Source organism: Macrobrachium rosenbergii, chromosome 41 (genome assembly GCF_040412425.1).
Source record: "Macrobrachium rosenbergii isolate ZJJX-2024 chromosome 41, ASM4041242v1, whole genome shotgun sequence".
In the NCBI taxonomy this organism is placed as follows: domain Eukaryota; kingdom Metazoa; phylum Arthropoda; class Malacostraca; order Decapoda; family Palaemonidae; genus Macrobrachium; species Macrobrachium rosenbergii.
The window spans coordinates 88770488-88787987 of record NC_089781.1 but is presented as its reverse complement, the minus strand read 5'-3'; the positions used below and the strand labels follow the sequence as shown (position 1 = coordinate 88787987).

Below are 17500 nucleotides of genomic sequence, written 5' to 3'. Positions count from 1 at the left end.
CAATACAAACATTGCAGCGACTAAGTACAGAATGTTCCATTAGAAATTCATCAAGATTCATAAAGATTCGCTATTCGGACTGTTCCGCAGGAATGTTATAGAGCATGAGTAGTGATTATAACGTAAAGCCATAAAAATGCATGAAAAATGTCTTGAAAATATACCAGAATGCAGTTCATTTTTATCGCACAGCCTGAAATAGCGCCCCCCTCTCTCTCCCTTTGTCTTTCTCTATGTCTCTCTCACTCTCAGTATCTATCTTTCTCTCGCTCTCTGTCTGTCTCTTTCCGTCTCTCTCTCTCTCTCTCTCTCACTGTATCTATCTTTCTCTCACTCTGTCTTTCTCTTTTCGTCTCTCAGTATCTACCTTACTCTCACTCTGTCTGTCTGTCTGTCTCTCTCTTTTCGTCTCTCACTCTCTCTCTCTCTCTGTATCTTTCTCTTTTTCTGCCTATCCATCTATCTATCTGTCTTTCTCCCTCTCTCTCTCTTTCAAAACTTTCAAGAGACGGGCAGAGTCTCGAGGCAGCAAATATCCCCAGATACAAATGCGATGTGAATTCCCGGATTCCAGATATTTGGCCCTGGGTCAGTTATTCAGGAACGGACCACCAGCGGTAATGGGTTCCCGGGTGTCCATTTTCTGACCTCTCATCTGGTGCTCATAAGAGAGAGAGAGAGAGAGAGAGAGAGAGAGAGAGAGAGAGAGAGAGAGAGAGAGAGTCCACCCAGCACTGTGAGGAAATATTTAAAACGCTTTGCAAACAACAGCCAAGGGAAAGGGAAACCAATTAAATGTCGCACTATCTCTCTCTCTCTCTCTCTCTCTCTCTCTCTCTCTCTCTCTCTCTCTCTCTCTCTCTCTCTCTCTCTCTCAGCTCGCATCACAAAGCCGCTTTAAATACAGCATTATGAGCAGAATTTTATTCCTCGGCGGAATGGAATTGTCACGAGAATTTTGTTTCAAAATAGGTTATTTTGTAGCCGAGTAAGAATTTCATTACTAAGCGTTGGGACTTTAATGTAAAGTCATACACTGTGTTTTCCAATTAACTTCTCTACTTAAACGTTGCTTTTTTTTCCCAGAACAGCTTGACTATATCACAGGAATCGTTTAAGTATGGAGTTAATTATCCGAATTGCTACTAATATGAAAATGTTTCCGGGGCGGTCTTTATTAAATACCTGGCAACGTTGCTTTTAGTGTCTTTGTATCAGGGTGGAATGTTATGCACTGAATTGAACTGAATATAGAATTTAGGCCAAAGGCCAAGCACTGGCACCTGTGAGGTCATTCAGCGCTGAAACGGAAACTGACAGTAAGAAGGTTTGAAAGGTGTAACAGGAGGAAAACTTCGCAGTTGCACTATGAATCAATTGTTAGGAGAGGGTGAAAAGTCAGGTGGAAGAAAGAGAATATGAAAGGAAGTACAGTAAAGGGAACGAAAGGGGTTGCAGCTAGGGGCCGAAGGAAAACTGCAAAGAACCTCAAGTAATGCCTACAGTGCACCGCATGAGGTGCACTGACGGCTCTACCGCCCTTTAAATGGAATGTTATGCACATGAAGGTAGTTACGTTTTTCTTTGCCATTAATGTCACTGTGATCATTACATTATTACTGACCTTGTTATCAATTACTGAAATGCCTCATAAACAAGGGAACAGCTTCAAACCAAAACTAATCTAGGAAGCAGCTTCATAATTAACCTAAGCTATGTAGCAGCTTGAACCTGACCTAAAATAGGGGGCAGCTTCAAACCTAACGTATACTAGGAAGCACATTCAAACTTACCCTTAACTAGGAAGCTACTTCAAACCTAACCTACAATAGGAAGCGGCATCAAACTTAACCTAAACTAGGGAGTAACTTCATACCTAACCTAAACTAGCTTCAGACTTAACTTAAACTAGGGAGGAGCTTCAAACCTAACCCAAAATAGGGAGCACCTTCAAACCCTAAACTAGGGAGCAGCCTAATACCTGACCGGAGAGGAAGTCTAAAAGACTGGAACACAAAAAAAATCACTACGAATTTCACAGAGACGTCATTTCCAGTCTCATATACTCCCGTTAAAAGGAAATTACTCGCCCTTTATTGGGAAAGAAAAGTATCATCCTCCTTTTACGGACACAAGTGGCGGTCTGGGGAGTTAAAGGAGAGTCATCCTTTACAGAGACAAAATTTGCTGGAAGGCGCAGCAGAAAAGACAGATCTCATAAGAAGGCCACAGTCTTCCAGACTTTCATACAAAGTCTTTATTAGGTAAAGACTTATCCAAAGATTTTTCACTTTTCGTATGAGCTTAAAGACCATATTTTTGCTTATGTTAAGCAGATTAGAAGGGGAAAAAATGGCAAATTTTACGAGTATACTATTCACCCTTAGAACAAGATGGCTTTGCCTGTCAAAGTGAACGAAAAACATGAAAAAGTGTTCAAGTCGCCATCTTGCGGGAAAATAAACAAACCACTGAAAAAAAAGGAAGGAAAAGAGATTTGCCGGGTGCGAACTAATCCACTGAGAGAGAGAGAGAGAGAGAGAGAGAGAGAGAGAGAGAGAGAGAGAGAGAGAGAGAGAGAGAGAGAGAAATACACGAAAGCGTTCCCTTTGTAGCAAGGAAAAGAACGTGAACTGGTTTGCGAGAATGTAAAACATATTGCATTATGCCCAGACGTGAAGTGTAGTGCATGAATACACTCACACGGTAACTTTTACGAGGCGAAACAAAATTCAGTGAAAGAATTTTCTTTACGGATGCAAGATGAGGCTCGAGAGAGGAAAGACATAATCCCTTTGAAGCTACGGAAAGGATACAAGACTAGAAAAGGCTCCCTTGCGTGCTGGAATGAATCGTGAAATTTACGCTATAAAAACCAAGTACTGGAGCGGCATTTTCAGCTGTTCAGTGCTCATGACACTCAAAAAAGGTGGGTTGGAGTGGTTGGACAGTGCGATAACTAAATCCAGAAAATGAAGGGGATGAAGGACAAGAATTTGAATGTGGAACTGGGAGCAACCCAATAATTGCAATAGAAGTAATGACTATATAAACTGGAACTGAATTGAATTGAAATGAATATAGAATTTAGGCCGAAGGCCAAGCACTGGGACCTAAAAGGTCATTCAGCGCTGAAACTGAAATTGACAGTAAGAAGGTTTGAAAGGTGTAACAGGAGGAAAACCTCGCAGTTGCAATATGAATCAATTGTTAGGAGAGGGTGGAAAGTTAGATAGAAGAAAGAGAATATGAAAGGAGGTATAGTAAAAGGAACAAAGGGATCGCAGCTAGGGGCCAGAGGGACGCTGCAAAGAACCTTAAGTAATGCCTACAGTGCACCGTATGAGGTGCACAGACGGCACTATCCCTCTATTGGGGAATATATATTGGATAGCAAGATGGAACAAAAGAAGCGGGAATGAAGTAAAAGGCTAAAAAGTGGGTTCAGCTAGGGACCAAAGGGACGCTGTGAACACCCTTTTAGTATTGCCTACAGTGTACCGCGTGAGATGCACTGACGGCTCTATCCCGTACTTAGAAATGGATGCTTGCTCGTTCATTCGTAATTTTCGCTTTATTATCTGACTCTGTTGATCCTTATTCACGAAAATTAGTTCAACACGACATTTACATGTTTAATGTTTAACAATAATAATAATGATAACAAAATGGTGAAGAAATCCAAAATGGTTTAGATGTAAATGCATAATATAAATATATACATATATATATGTATATATTATGTAAATATATATATATACATATATATATATATATATATATATATATATATATATATATATATATATATATATATATATATATATATATATATATATATATATATATATACACTGAGAGAGAGAGAGAGAGAGAGAGAGAGAGAGAGAGAGAGAGAGAGAGAGAACCTGATCGATTCTCCTCAATCTACACCACTGTGGATTTCTTCACCAATAATAATATTAATAATAATAATAATAATAATAATAATAATAATAATAATAATAATAATAATAATAATAATAATAATAATAATAATAATAAAGAAACGGAAGAAAGAACATTCTTTTCTGACGGACGCTAAGTAACCACCTCGGTGAAAGGAGAAGAATCTTTCCCTTAGACACGACAGCAAACTGTCATATAAGAACCAAAAGACGCTTTGTCTCCTTTAGAGACACAAACCGGGCCTGCAAGAAATAAAAGGAAATTCCATTCTTCCTTCTCGTTTTTTTTTTTTTGTTGATTCCAAATGGACTACAATAAAAAAAAAGGACAAAAAAAAAAAAAGACGCCACCGTTTAGGACTCCGAATGTACCCCGAGAAAGGAAAAGATGTGGCGAGTTTGACAGAATCGCATTACGCAGGAGAAGAAGAAGAAGAAGAAGAAAAAGAAGAAAAAGAAATTGTCTCTGACGATAAGAGGTAAAACTGTACACCGGGAGATGCTGACATAAATTGTCTTTTAAGGTACATGACAGAACTGCATATAGGAAAATAAAGTAAAAAAAAAACTATCTTTTAGATACGTTAACGCCGTATATGGGAGGAAAAATATGGGAAACTGTCCTTTAAGGTAAAATGTAGAACTGTATAGAACTGTATACAGGAAGGTGAATTTTTAAAATGTCATTTAAGGTAAAAGATATAGTTGTATAATGGAAGATAAAAATATGTCCTTTACGTTAAAAGACAGCTGTAAACCAGAAAATAAATACTAAAAGCACTGTCTTTCAAGATAAAATATAGACCTGTACACAAGATAAATAAACTGCCATATTATACGGCGAAATACAGCTGCATATGGGAGGACAAATAAAAAAAAACTGTCTTGTAACATAAAACATAATGCTTGTACACTGAAAGAAAATTAGCTTTCGCCGACAGATATTAAACTGCTTCCCGAAAATATGTTTGCTTTACCTAATGAAAAACAATTTTGAAAACGCAAGAGAAACCTTTCAGAGAGAAGCAGCTTTAACTAATAAAAACCAAAGTTCAGGAAAGATAAAAAACAAGAAGAGAAAGAGATAAACGAAATAATCTCTCCCCAGGGCTGAAAGAAGAAGAAAGCAGTGACTTTAACAAGCGAAAGATGGCGCTCAGGACCGAGAGAATTGCCGTGTTTCGGGAGTAAAAGGAAGCTGTTGCGAGGAGCAGTTGTGCAGGGGTCGTCTGGGACATAGAGTAACTTCCAAAAGGGGAGAGGCTGCATCCTTTGAAGTTGTGAAGAGGGATGTACGTAAGAAGTGGAAGAAAGATGCCTCTTCTTTTTTTTTTTATTAAGATGGAAATTAGGCGGTCGGATGAGGAAATAGAAAATAAAAGAATATTTGAAAGAAAAGAACCTAATGTCTCTTTTTCTCCACCTGTTTTGTAAAGTGGAATATTACTTTGAGGTGGTCCTGCTTAGTCAGCTAACAGTTAAGAAGAAGAAGAAGAAGAAGAAGAAGAAGAAGAAGAAGAAGAAGAAGAAGAAGAAGAAGAAGAAGAAGAAGAAGAAGAAGCAAATAAGAAATATACGACGTATGCCTGGCACATGCAATGAAACACTACGAAAAAAATCAGTAGAATACTGATACTACACATTGCAAGATTTTCTAAAACATTTACACTACTAACCTAAACTTCGTAAAGATAAAATTTTGGAAAAAATACTTGGGAAAAAAATAACAAAAAACATTTCGCAAAAATGTACGGTATTGCTTTAAAGCCTTCTTGTCGGGCATTGAAGATTTTATCGTGGAAAATTCAGGTAGGGAAAATATAAAGGTAATCTGCGGCCCTCTCTGATTTACCCTGAACTTTAATCATAATTTAGGACTAAATGAAAACATACTCTCTCTCTCTGTACGCACGCACATATATTATATATATATATATATATATATATATATATATATATATATATATATATATATATATATATATATATATATATATACACAAATGCCCGCATAGCTTGCGTACGTACATGTATATATGTGTGTGTGTGTGCGTAAACATAAAGAAATAATTTTGTTCCAGTTCTTCACTGGTCCATAACAGCGACATGAGGACATGTCAGCGATGGGTAATAACGGACAAAATTCATTGCTGAGCGGATGGAGCCACACGCGATGCATTCAAATATATATATATATATATATATATATATATATATATATATATATATATATATATATATATATATATATAATAGATATATTTACATACGCATATATATATGTACATAAATATATATATATTTTTTAATATATACATATAGGTATACATGTAGGTATGTGCCCGTTTGTTTGTACAATTGACAGGTTGTAGGAACTTTAAATTTGCAAAAATAAAGTTACGAGAATGTAAGGCTTCAACTAGGAATTCTTAGTAAAATCAGTCTTATCAACTAAAGCTAGTGTTTCGTAGTTTATGGCGTCGATTAATCAACCTTTCAACGAGCAATATTGTTTTTAAATAAAACACGTGTGATTTATTTTTTTAAATATAAGCAACCTTTGTCATGCTGATTAATTCCATAAGAATGGTTTAACGTTCGCCTTACTACTTTGACCTTCATGCACGCGCCATTCGCTGGGGACTCCCGAAGAAATCGATCCTTTCTCTCTCTCTCTGCAAGAGCTTATCGTAATGTTTCTCAACTAGAAGACACAATATACCGTATTATAAAATTATAAATGGGATACTCAGGGTATCCTTCTAGCGTATTTCAGGTATGATACAATGAGAATGCAAACAGAACAGAATATAGAATTTAGGCCAAAGGCCAACCGCTGGAACCTATGAGGTAATTCAACGCTGAAACGGAAATTGACAGTAAGAAGGTTTGAATGTAGCAGGAGGAAAACCTCGCAGTTGCACTGTGAAACAACTGTTAAGAGAGGATGGAAAGTAATATGGAAGAAAGAGAATATGAACGGAGGTACAGGAAAAGGAATGAAAGGGGTTGCAGCTAGGAGCCGAAGGGACGCTGCAAAGAACCTTGAGTAAAGCCTACAGTGCACCGCGTGAGGTGCACTGACGGCACTACCCCCTTACGGGAAATGCAGACTAGTACGAATATTCAGCTTAAAGAGTGTTCAACCTGCAAAGCAAGCGTACGCATAACTGTACGTCGCATACTACGCGGTGAATAGAAAAATCAGTGATAAAAAGATCATTAACAGGGAGAAAGTAATAGCGTGGGTGAATAAACCCAAAAGCTAAGTTAAATGCAATGAATGAACAACAAGAAGTCAGAAAAACTAAGGCGGAAAATGTGATGAAATTGAGTACCGCGCCATCCTGATTCGGTAACTACCAGTTCACGTGCAAAATAAGCGTAAAAACACAAACAAAAGACGGTAAATATCATAAACATAAGTAAATGATATAAACATAATCAAAAGCATAAATAAAAGACGGTAAATGTTCCGGTCGGCGAGTGGCGGGAACCAAGCCGCGGTAGTTGTCTTCAGTTTTGCCGGCAACCCTACCGAGTACTTCTGCTTCCGGTGGCGGTGAGGTGCTTTGCTCTAAATTATAAGTATTAACAGTTACAAAATTACAATCAACCGCTGGCTATACCTTTGTATGATAAACGTACGAATACGTATAGTTAAGTGAATATATGTTTGTGCTGATACGACATCTATGGGTTTTTATTTTCACCTCCACTAATCGTTACCGGCTACGATAAGTTTCCACTTACAAACATTTCAGGTTCACGTACTCTGGCTATTATTAATAATTTTCTTTCCTTTAAGTGGCTACAGGGTTACGAAAATATAGTTTTGCAAAGAACAAAAGAGTAAAAATTCGACCAAGAGGTGGTTGTTAATATGGCCGACAACACGTAGTTTAATGACTAGGCCTAATCGTCAGAGAGTAACCTACCTTTAGTGAGGTTCCCACTTTTAAACGAGAGGTGAGCACGTGCGTAAACCCCAAGGTCACTCAGGAAATCATGCATGCAAGATCTCGCTGGTAACTTCCCATTTTGGCTGGTTTTTTAAACGTTCACCTTTACACATTGAGGACTGGTGGTTTCGACAACAAAGTGGTCAAATGTAGACCTATTGTTTTTGTTAACGTTTATGCAAAATAAAAAAAAATCACAATGTTATTTTACAGATATATTTGTTTTTATAAAAATATAAAAGTAATACTATTCTTTACCACCAAAATAACTTTTTTCTGCATACTCTTACACTTGAATTAATATCTCATTGGACTTTGGTGCATGATGACCAACCAAAGCATCAAACGGTCAAAAGTCTTCCCGGAGTTACGGTCCACATCTCATTTGTTGTTACTTTGTCAGTGCTCTTATACATTTCTGTTGCGCAAAATCATCATTCATGCCAACTTATCGTAAAATTGCAGTGATAATGGCGGAAAACAAGACAGTGCGTACTCAGACTTCTCGTGAACGAAACTACTTTCTCAAACAACGTGAGCAACACGGTAGCCTACTTGGACGGAAGCCACTTCTTAGTGAGCGACATTTCCAGTGCCAGCGTAGTTGTTAGTAAGTACCGTTATTTTGTGATTCTCATTATTTTGAATGTCTGCTGTTTAAGATGAAAATAGGAATGAAATCCAGCATGGAAATTCCGGTAGCGTAGCTTGATTTATGAAATCTGTGTTGATCGAAGAGAGAGAGAGAGAGAGAGAGGCGTTGATTAAAATTGGAAAAAGCGATAACCAGCTTCGAGAGAGCTTGATGTCAGCACCATTATCAACTGTATCTGAATCTTGATGATTACGAAATAATACTGGGTATGTTGCAAAGAACGTATATCAGTGTAAGGAAGAGTACCGTAACTTTTTAAAGTTCAGGACAGCCATTTTTCAGAAAAAAATTTTAATTAGAGTAGGGTAGCTGTTGATCATCAAGAGAAAACACCTAGTTGGTAACTTTCCTCTCACAGTGAGATTATAGCCGCTATCATTCTGGTTCACCGTCGTCTCAGTCGGTTTGTAGAATCCGCTGGTTCTTATCAGGCCCCTTATCCCCTTCAGTACCTTGACACACCGTAGGACAAGGGCTAGTGTTGGTATAAGCCAGCTTAAGCTATAGCAGGCTTACCGTTTCGTCTGACGGAGTTAGACAAGAGCAGCCACTAGACCTATAGCTGCAACTGGTCACTAAACCATTATTGTGTATTTTGGCTGTTCATGTGTTTCATTCCAGTTGTAGACTTGAGACATATGGTAAGGTTAGATGGTAATTTTCTTGTTTACAGTATCAGTGATGTCTGAGGATGTTTTAAGCTTGAATACTCGTAAAATGGATTTTTTTTTTAATTCAGTCAGACTCGAGTTGTATCAGAAGTATAGTTTTAAGTTCTTGTAATTCTAAGGGCAAAATGTTATACGTCACACGCAGGCAATTTCATTCTCTCTCTCTCTCTCTCTCTCTCTCTCTCTCTCTCTCTCTCTCTCTCTCTCTCTGTGAGCCACTGGAAAGTGGATGTTTACAAATTATGTATTCATACTGCATCTCATACGCTACATCGACCCGGGTATTGTCCATTAGAATTTCATTGTTGTTAGGATGACAAGGGGTATAATAATCATCAGATTTTTTTTGTGTATATTTCATTTTTTTATATAAACCATTCGAATTGTTCGAGTTGTTTCATGTTTATGTATTCATTTGCACGTTTCATTGCTTCATGCATGAATAATTAGGCGCCTAGGCCTAGAGATGAGGTTTTGAAACGCATATACAGAATCTGTAGCGCATTAAGTTTCGCATATAGTAAGCAAAAAGAGTAAAGGATACTATAATAGCGAAAAATTTTTATTAGTATATTAAAGTAAAGAAAATGGTAATGGCTAAATCAGCAGGCAATACGCTTGTTTTTCAGAGTACAGACATAACTCCACTCTTTATCATAAGACATCACACTTTATATTTATTATAACATAATAGCTTCTTTGAGCAGGTACTAACGTTTGAAGCAAATTTCTCCTAGAAATATCGACTTCATATAACTTTGGACGTCCTTCAATTAGAGCAAATCAAATACAAGATTTTCGGTGAATCAGTGCGCTGAAAATTATCTACGAACACGTTTTTATATATTTTAAAGTTTTCAGTTTTATGTAACACGAAACACTGATGGTTCAGCCAAATAGATTAAAAAAAATAAAGGTGGAGAAAATTGCAAGCCACTCGAGACTCCGCTAACCAACCCACGAGAAAAAATCAACAGTCGAAACGACACGAAGTTATATATATATATATATATATATATATATATATATATATATATATATATATATATATATGTGTGTGTGTGTGTGTGTGTATGTATGTATATATAGATTAATATATGTATACTGTATATTTATGTGTGCGTGTGTATATGTATGCATAACTGCGTGTGTGCATATTGTTTAAATGTGAGTGTTTCTGCAAGCACATTAACAGTTCCTGCTCTATTCATTTCACATAAATCGTAGAGGAAGAGGGTGTCGCTGGTTTCCCAGACAGAATGACTTATTGATTTTTAATAACTGGCATTACTGTCGTATCGTTATTCTAAATTTTAATTTTTTCGCACAATATCGCAATGCAGGAAATAGAGCATTTTTGTAGAGCGTAAAAGCGGCTTCTTAACAAGGCAAAACAACCAAATATGAGTAAACAGTTTTTCATTCAAACCACCTGCCTCTGCCAGTAAAATGATTTTTAGTTTTCTGTAAAAGAAAAATATTGTGCCGGCTTTGTCCGTCCGTCCGCACTTTTTTCTGTCCGCACTTTTTCTGTCCGCCCTCAGATCTTAAAAACTACTGAGGCTAGTGGGCTGCAAATTGGCATGTTGATCATCCACCCTCCAATCATCAAACATACCAAATTGCATTCTTCTATCCTCAGTAGTTTTTATTTTAAGGTTAGAGTTACCCATGATCGTGCGTCTGGCAGTGCAACAACACAGGCCACCACGGCCGGCTGAGCGTTTTATGGGCCGTGGCTGAGAGTTTCATACAACATTATACGCTGCATAGACATTTCGATTGCGCCGAAGAAACTTCGGCGCATATTTTGCTTTTTCTTTAAATCGAACAATCCAGTATTTGTTCACCACAATTTCTTTCTAACTTTGATTGAAAAGGATTGTTATGTGAGTCGATAACTGAACTAAATGCCGAAAGGACCAATTAATTCATTTTCAGAATGTAAACACTTAGCGCATATGGCTGTGTTGCCTCTTGTTTTCTCGAATTTAAAGTTTCATTGCCTATTCGTTTCAGGCATTTTGAACGTTATGAAATTAGCTGAGTAAATTCATAATCAGTTTGACTTACTGTTATTCCTTATTCACTTTTTTTACTGTTATTCCTGGTTTGTCTATTCATTTATTTTTTTATATATATATATATATATATATATATATATATATGGTATATATATATATATATATATATATTTAATGTAGACAAACCATCGTCGTATATAGCAGCCGGCTAAAAAAAAATAAATGAATAAGGAATAACAGTAAGTCAAACTGATTATGAATTTATATAATTTCATAACGTTCAAAAATGCCTGAAACGAATAGGCAATAAACTTTAAATTGAGATACAGCCATATGCGCTAAGTGTTTACATTCTGAATATATATGTGTGTGTGTGTGTTATATATACATATATTTAATATATATATGTATTATATATATAAGTTTATGTATATACATGTATATATATAGATATACACACACATTAAGAGCCATATTGTTAAGAAAAGAGATATATTTCACCTGTACCTGCTAAGAACGCAACTACTGTTCTTCATATTCCTCACTGAAAAATGTTGTGTTTATACAGCGCGAACTTTTTGAAGTGAAATATGTCTGGAGGGTACCGTAGACTCATTTCAACTCTTGGTAAGGTTCGGCGTCGTTATGAAGCGTACAATATTCGCCTAATGATGACGTGTTGACAAAATAAGGGCAGTTGGATGACGACATCTCCTCCCCCCCCCCTCCGCCCCCTCACCCTTCCTCTCTTTAAAAAACTAAGAGATAGAGATAAACTTCCATTTAGTGGAGAAACTCTTTAATTCACTCACATCTCCTGGCTTTGCAGACCTCATTGTGACCTCTTGCCCATTATATCAGACACCTAAGATGTATTGAAAGTTCCTATGCATTGATTTATAGGATGAAGTTGCCAGCCCTATGAGCATAGCCTGTCACATGATGAAAAGGCTTAGCAAGGGGATACTTGGAGACATCTGCAATTGCATGACTCTAATTTTAAGATGATTAAATTGTAAGCAAAATAAAAAAAAAATAAAATAAAACTAAGGCTATTGACTGAGAAGTACCCCATTTGGGACATTTTAATATGAATATCTACAATTCAGGAAAGCATGTGTTTCTCTGGGAAATGTAATTTTTCTCCTTTCCAAGAAACAGAATCGTCCTATAACTTTATTCCTAACACAGATAAGTATATTTACACGCTTCAGGTAACTCTCGGTGTCGTATAAATCCAAGCCAACATTTGTTTGTTTTCATTTTTTTCCCTGGCAACGTGATGCAACTTTAAATCCACAATACCAGTCGAGTCTGCTGCCACACAGTTGTTAGATCTATGTGACGGGCAGTCGTTTTAAATCTGTCTTGTTACCTGGGACCGGCAGATCTACTGGAGACAAATGTTTACCGCGCGCACAGACCGTGGAAAGTGTTTTTACTCGCCCGTCGAAAAACGAGGAATTGTTCACAGACTTCGCGAAATTTTTTGTAGGAACTAAGACACGTATATATAGGCTTTATGGGTGTGTTATGTATCAGTGTTAACCGCGTTCTGGAAAGCGACGAGAAAGCTTTGAAAATATGGTTTGGAGTTTATTGTAATCTGAATAAAGGATAAGATCATATTGAAAAGATTATGATATTCAGGGTAGCATATAGTACATCGCCGTAAAGTATACAACTTTGATGGACCTATAGAGTGCTATTCATGAATAAATTCATATGTTCTGGACTTCTAGGGCTTCAGATATTGCATAAGTATATAAATGTATTTTCTTTAAAAACGATCTTAGTTATATTCACTTAGCCTACAACCATTGACACAAAGATACACAACTCTGACAAGTAAATGTTGATACTTTCAGTTTTCGCCCTCTCTCATAATTTTCTGTTTGATATTTGTTTACCGTTATCTCTCTCTCTCTCTCTCTCTCTCTCTCTCTCTCTCTCTCTCACACACACACACACACACACACAGTATACCCAATTTCCACTTCGATGTTTATATACCATCTCTCCAAGTTTTCCTTTCGAAATTTTTTATACGCTCTTATCATAACATAGAGATACCTTCTTTCCAAAGTCCGCTCGAACTTCGTCGACAAAATAGCCCAGTCAGAGGCCCCTCGCACCAACATCTGTCTTATGCTAATCGTCTTCGCAATATAGCGGAAGAAGAAGAACCGCGCGAGCTGAAACGGGAATTCTAAATCTCCCTGAGAAATGACGGGCTATAAATTTTTTCTCCCCCATTTTCTCGGCGCGTTTCACGTCTATTAGTCCTGAATGACAGATAGATGAGAGAGACGCATGTACGCAGATCGTATGAGAGAAAGAGATATTTGATGTTTGGGGCACAAAATCACCAAAGAATGTATTACCTTACAGTCTTGAATGATGGACAGATGAGAGAGATGCATGCACGCAGATTGTGTGTGTGAGAGAGAAAGAGATTTGATGTTAACAGCACAAAATCACCAAGGAGTGCATTTCCTTAAAACAACTTGATTTCACTGTGACCGAGTTCAAATGAAGATGGTAGGAAATTTATGTCTGCCTTTATAAAAAGGGATGTCTTGCTCATTTCATGCGATCATCAATATCAAGCTTGATTTAGAAGCTAAATAAGTGAATATTAAAAAGGTTAAAGGACCCATTTCTACCGATTACGTAATTTTGGTTAGGCTGTAGAAGGACAAAACAGTCAGCGACCTGTGAAATCTGTAGGATAGTTTAGATACAAGCTCCCTGAATACGGTCAGTCAGATTTGCTAGATGTTATAAGCAGTCTCTTCAAGACATCGCTATTCTCCCTCCCGCTGAGGCACACGAAAAGATATATCACAGCTTTTAAGATTATTCTTTCATCTGTGTAAGATTAGGTTGAACTTCACTTTTGTAGGTATGGTTAGGTTGAACTTCACTTTTGTAGGTATGGTTAGGTTGAACTTCACTTTTGTAGGTATGGTTAGGTTGAACTTCACTTTTGTAGATATGGTTAGGTTGAACTTCACTTTTGTAGCTATGGTTAGGTTGAACCTCAATTTTGTAGATTGGTTACGATGAACTTCACTTCTACAGATTGGTTAGGATGAACTTCAGTTTTGTAGATATGGTTAAATTGAACTTCACTTTTGTAGATATGGTTAGGTTGAACTTCAGTTTTGCTGATTTGCTTAGGTTAAACTTCAGTTTTGTAGATATGGTTAGGTTGAACTTCAGTTTTGTAGTTATGGTTAGGTTGAACTTCAGTTTTGTAGATATCGTTAGATTGAACTCTAGTTTTGTAGATATGGCTATGTTGAGCCTCAGTTTTATAGATATGGTTAGATTGAACTCTAGTTTTGAAGATATGGTTAGGTTGAACTTCGCATTTGTAGATGTGGTTAGGATGAAACACACTTTTGTAGATATGGCTAGGTTGAACTTCACTTTTGTAGATATGGTTAGGGTGAACTTCACTTTTGTAGATATTGTTAGGATAAACTTCATTTTCTGTGATATGGTTAGGCTGAACTGTAGTTTTTGTAGATATGGTTAGGTTGAACTTCACTTTTATAGATATGGTTAGGTTGAACTTTAGTTTTGTGGATATGGTTAGGTTGAACTTCAAGTTTGTAGATATAGTCAGGATGAACTTCACTTTTGTGGATATGGTTAGGATGAGCTTCAGTTTTGTAGATAAAGTTAGGATGAACTTCAGTTTTATAGATATGGTTAGGTTAAACTTCACTGTTGTGGATATGATTAGGATGAACTACAGTATTGTAGAGATGGTTAGGATGAACATCACTTTTGTAGATATGATTAGGATGAAATTCACTTTTGTAGATATGGTTAGGATGAACTTCAGTTTTGTAGATATGGTTAGGGTGAACTTCAGTTTTGTAGATATGGTTAGGTTGAACTTCACTTTTGTAGATTGGTTAGGTTGAACTCAAGTTTTGTAGATATGGTTGGGTTGGACATCAGTTTCTCTAAATGTGGTAAGTTTGAACTTCACTTTGTAGATATGGTTAAGTTGAACTTCACTTCTGTAGACATAGTTAGGCTGAACTTCAGTTTTGTAGATATGGTTAGGATGAACTTCAGTTTTGCAGATATGATTAGGATGAACTTCAGTTTTGTGGATATGGTTAGGATGAACTTCACTTTTGTAGATATGGTTAGGCTGAACTTCACTTTCGTAGATATGGTTAGGCTGAACTTCGTTTCTGTAGATATGGTTAGAATGAACTTCAGTTTTGTAGATATGGTTAGGTTGAACTTCAGTTTTGTAGAAATGGTTAAGTTGAACTTCACTTTTGAAGATATGGTTGGGATGAACTTCATTTTTGTAGATATGGTTAGGTTGAACTTCACTTTTGTAGATATGGTTAAGATGAACTTCAGTTTTGTAGATAAGGTTAGGATGAGCTTCACTTTTGCAGATATGTTAAGGTTGAACCTCACTTTTGTAGATATGGTTAGGATGAACTTCAGTTTTGTAGATATGCTTAGGTTGAACTTCACTTTTGTAGAAATGGTTAGGTTGAACTTCTCTTTTGTAGATATGGTTAGGTTGAACTTCAGTTTCTTTAGATATGGTAAGGTTGAACTTAACTTTTGTAGATATGGTTAAGATGAACTTCAGTTTTGTATATATGGTTACGCTGAACTTCACTTTTGTAGATATGATTAGGCCGAACTTCACTTTTGTAGATATGGTTAGGATGAACTTCACTTTTATAGATACGGTTAGGATGAACCTCACTTTTGTAGATATGGTTAGGTTGAACTTCAGTTTTGTAGATATGGGTAGGTTGAACTTCACTTTTGTAGATACGGTTAGGTTTGAACTTCAGTTTTGTTGATATGGTTGGGATGAACTTCATTTTTGTAGATATGGTTAGGTTGAACTTCACTTTTGTAGATATGGTTAGGATGAACTTGAGCTTTGTAGATAAGGTTAGGATGATTGATTGATTAATTGTGGGTTATCTGGCGTCACAACTACCAGGGTCACCGACGCCGAGGTTAGGATGAACTTCACTTTTGCAGATATGGTAAGGTTGAACTTCACTTTTGTAGATATGGTTAGGATGAACTTCAGTTTTGTAGATATGCTTAGTTTGAACTTCACTTTTGTAGAAATGGTTAGGTTGAACTTCACTTTTGTAGATATGGTTAGGTTGAACTTCAGTTTCTTTAGATATGGTAAGGTTGAGCTTAATTTTTGTAGATATGGTTACGCTGAACTCCACTTTTGTAGATATGGTTAGGCCGAACTTCAGTTTTGTAGATATGGTTAGGATGAACTTCACTTTTGTAGATATGGTTAGGATGAACCTCACTTTTGTAGATATGGTTAGGCTGAACTTCAGTTTTGTAGATATGGTTAGGTTGAACTTCACTTTTGTAGATATGGTTAGGTTGAACTCTAGTTTTGTAGATACGGTTAGGTTGGACTTCAGTTTCTGTTGATATGGTAAGGTTGAACTTCACTTTTGTAGATATGGTTAAGATGAACTTCAGTTTTGTAGTTATGGTTAGGCTGAGCTTCACTTTTGTAGCTATGTTTAGTTTGAACTTCACTTTTATAGATGTGGTTAGGCTGAACTTCAGTTTTCTAGATATGGTTAGGTTGATCTTCACATTCCTTGGTAAGATTAGATCAAACTTATTTCTTGGGTAATCTGAGGCATAAGTTCATCTCTCGAATGTATGTTTAGGTTGATTTACGCAAGTACATTTTAATAGTGAGAGCATAGTAGTTCTTATGTTCCTTAAGGGCTTGGGCTTTTTCTCATTAATTGAGGTAGATGTCACACTTTTATAGAACTGGCTCTATGTAAAGAGAAGCGTATAACAATATTATTGTGATAAAATATCGTCAAATTTGCCCACTATGATACTGGTCGAAGTTAGGCCAGTGAATGGAATAATTCTCACCAGTTTACGAAAAAGTATTATTTTTCTGGTTTCCTGTTACCATTCTGAATAATATTCGATTGCCAGATACGGAATAGAATACTGAAAATATCATAGGTTAAAGGTATGCTTTCATAGAATAAAATTAAGGGATATTGTGTTGTGCATAATATCTGTTACATTGTTTTTCTCTCTAACTTTCGTTTTTAGGCATCAGTGCCCAGTATATCAACACATTTCAAAATGATTAATACGAAGTATAAATATTCTGGTAGAAATCCTATAGATCTGTGAATACGATATATAAATATTCTGTTGGAGATCCTAT

General features: G+C 36.5%; 1 protein-coding gene across 2 annotated transcripts in view; it reads right to left on the bottom strand.

Annotated features, from left to right (window-relative positions):
• LOC136826972 (galactosylgalactosylxylosylprotein 3-beta-glucuronosyltransferase P-like) overlaps positions 1-17500 on the bottom strand; it is a 174981-nt gene that overhangs the window by 81225 nt on the left and 76256 nt on the right. The window contains exon 1 of one of the 2 annotated variants that reach the window (XM_067084584.1): positions 7886-8066. The exons of the other annotated variant lie outside the window; for it this stretch is intronic. Coding sequence (XP_066940685.1) covers positions 7886-7961 — 76 coding nt within the window. The 5' untranslated portion in view covers positions 7962-8066. Of the gene's footprint in view, positions 1-7885; positions 8067-17500 lie in introns of those variants that run through there. 2 annotated transcript variants of the gene reach the window in all.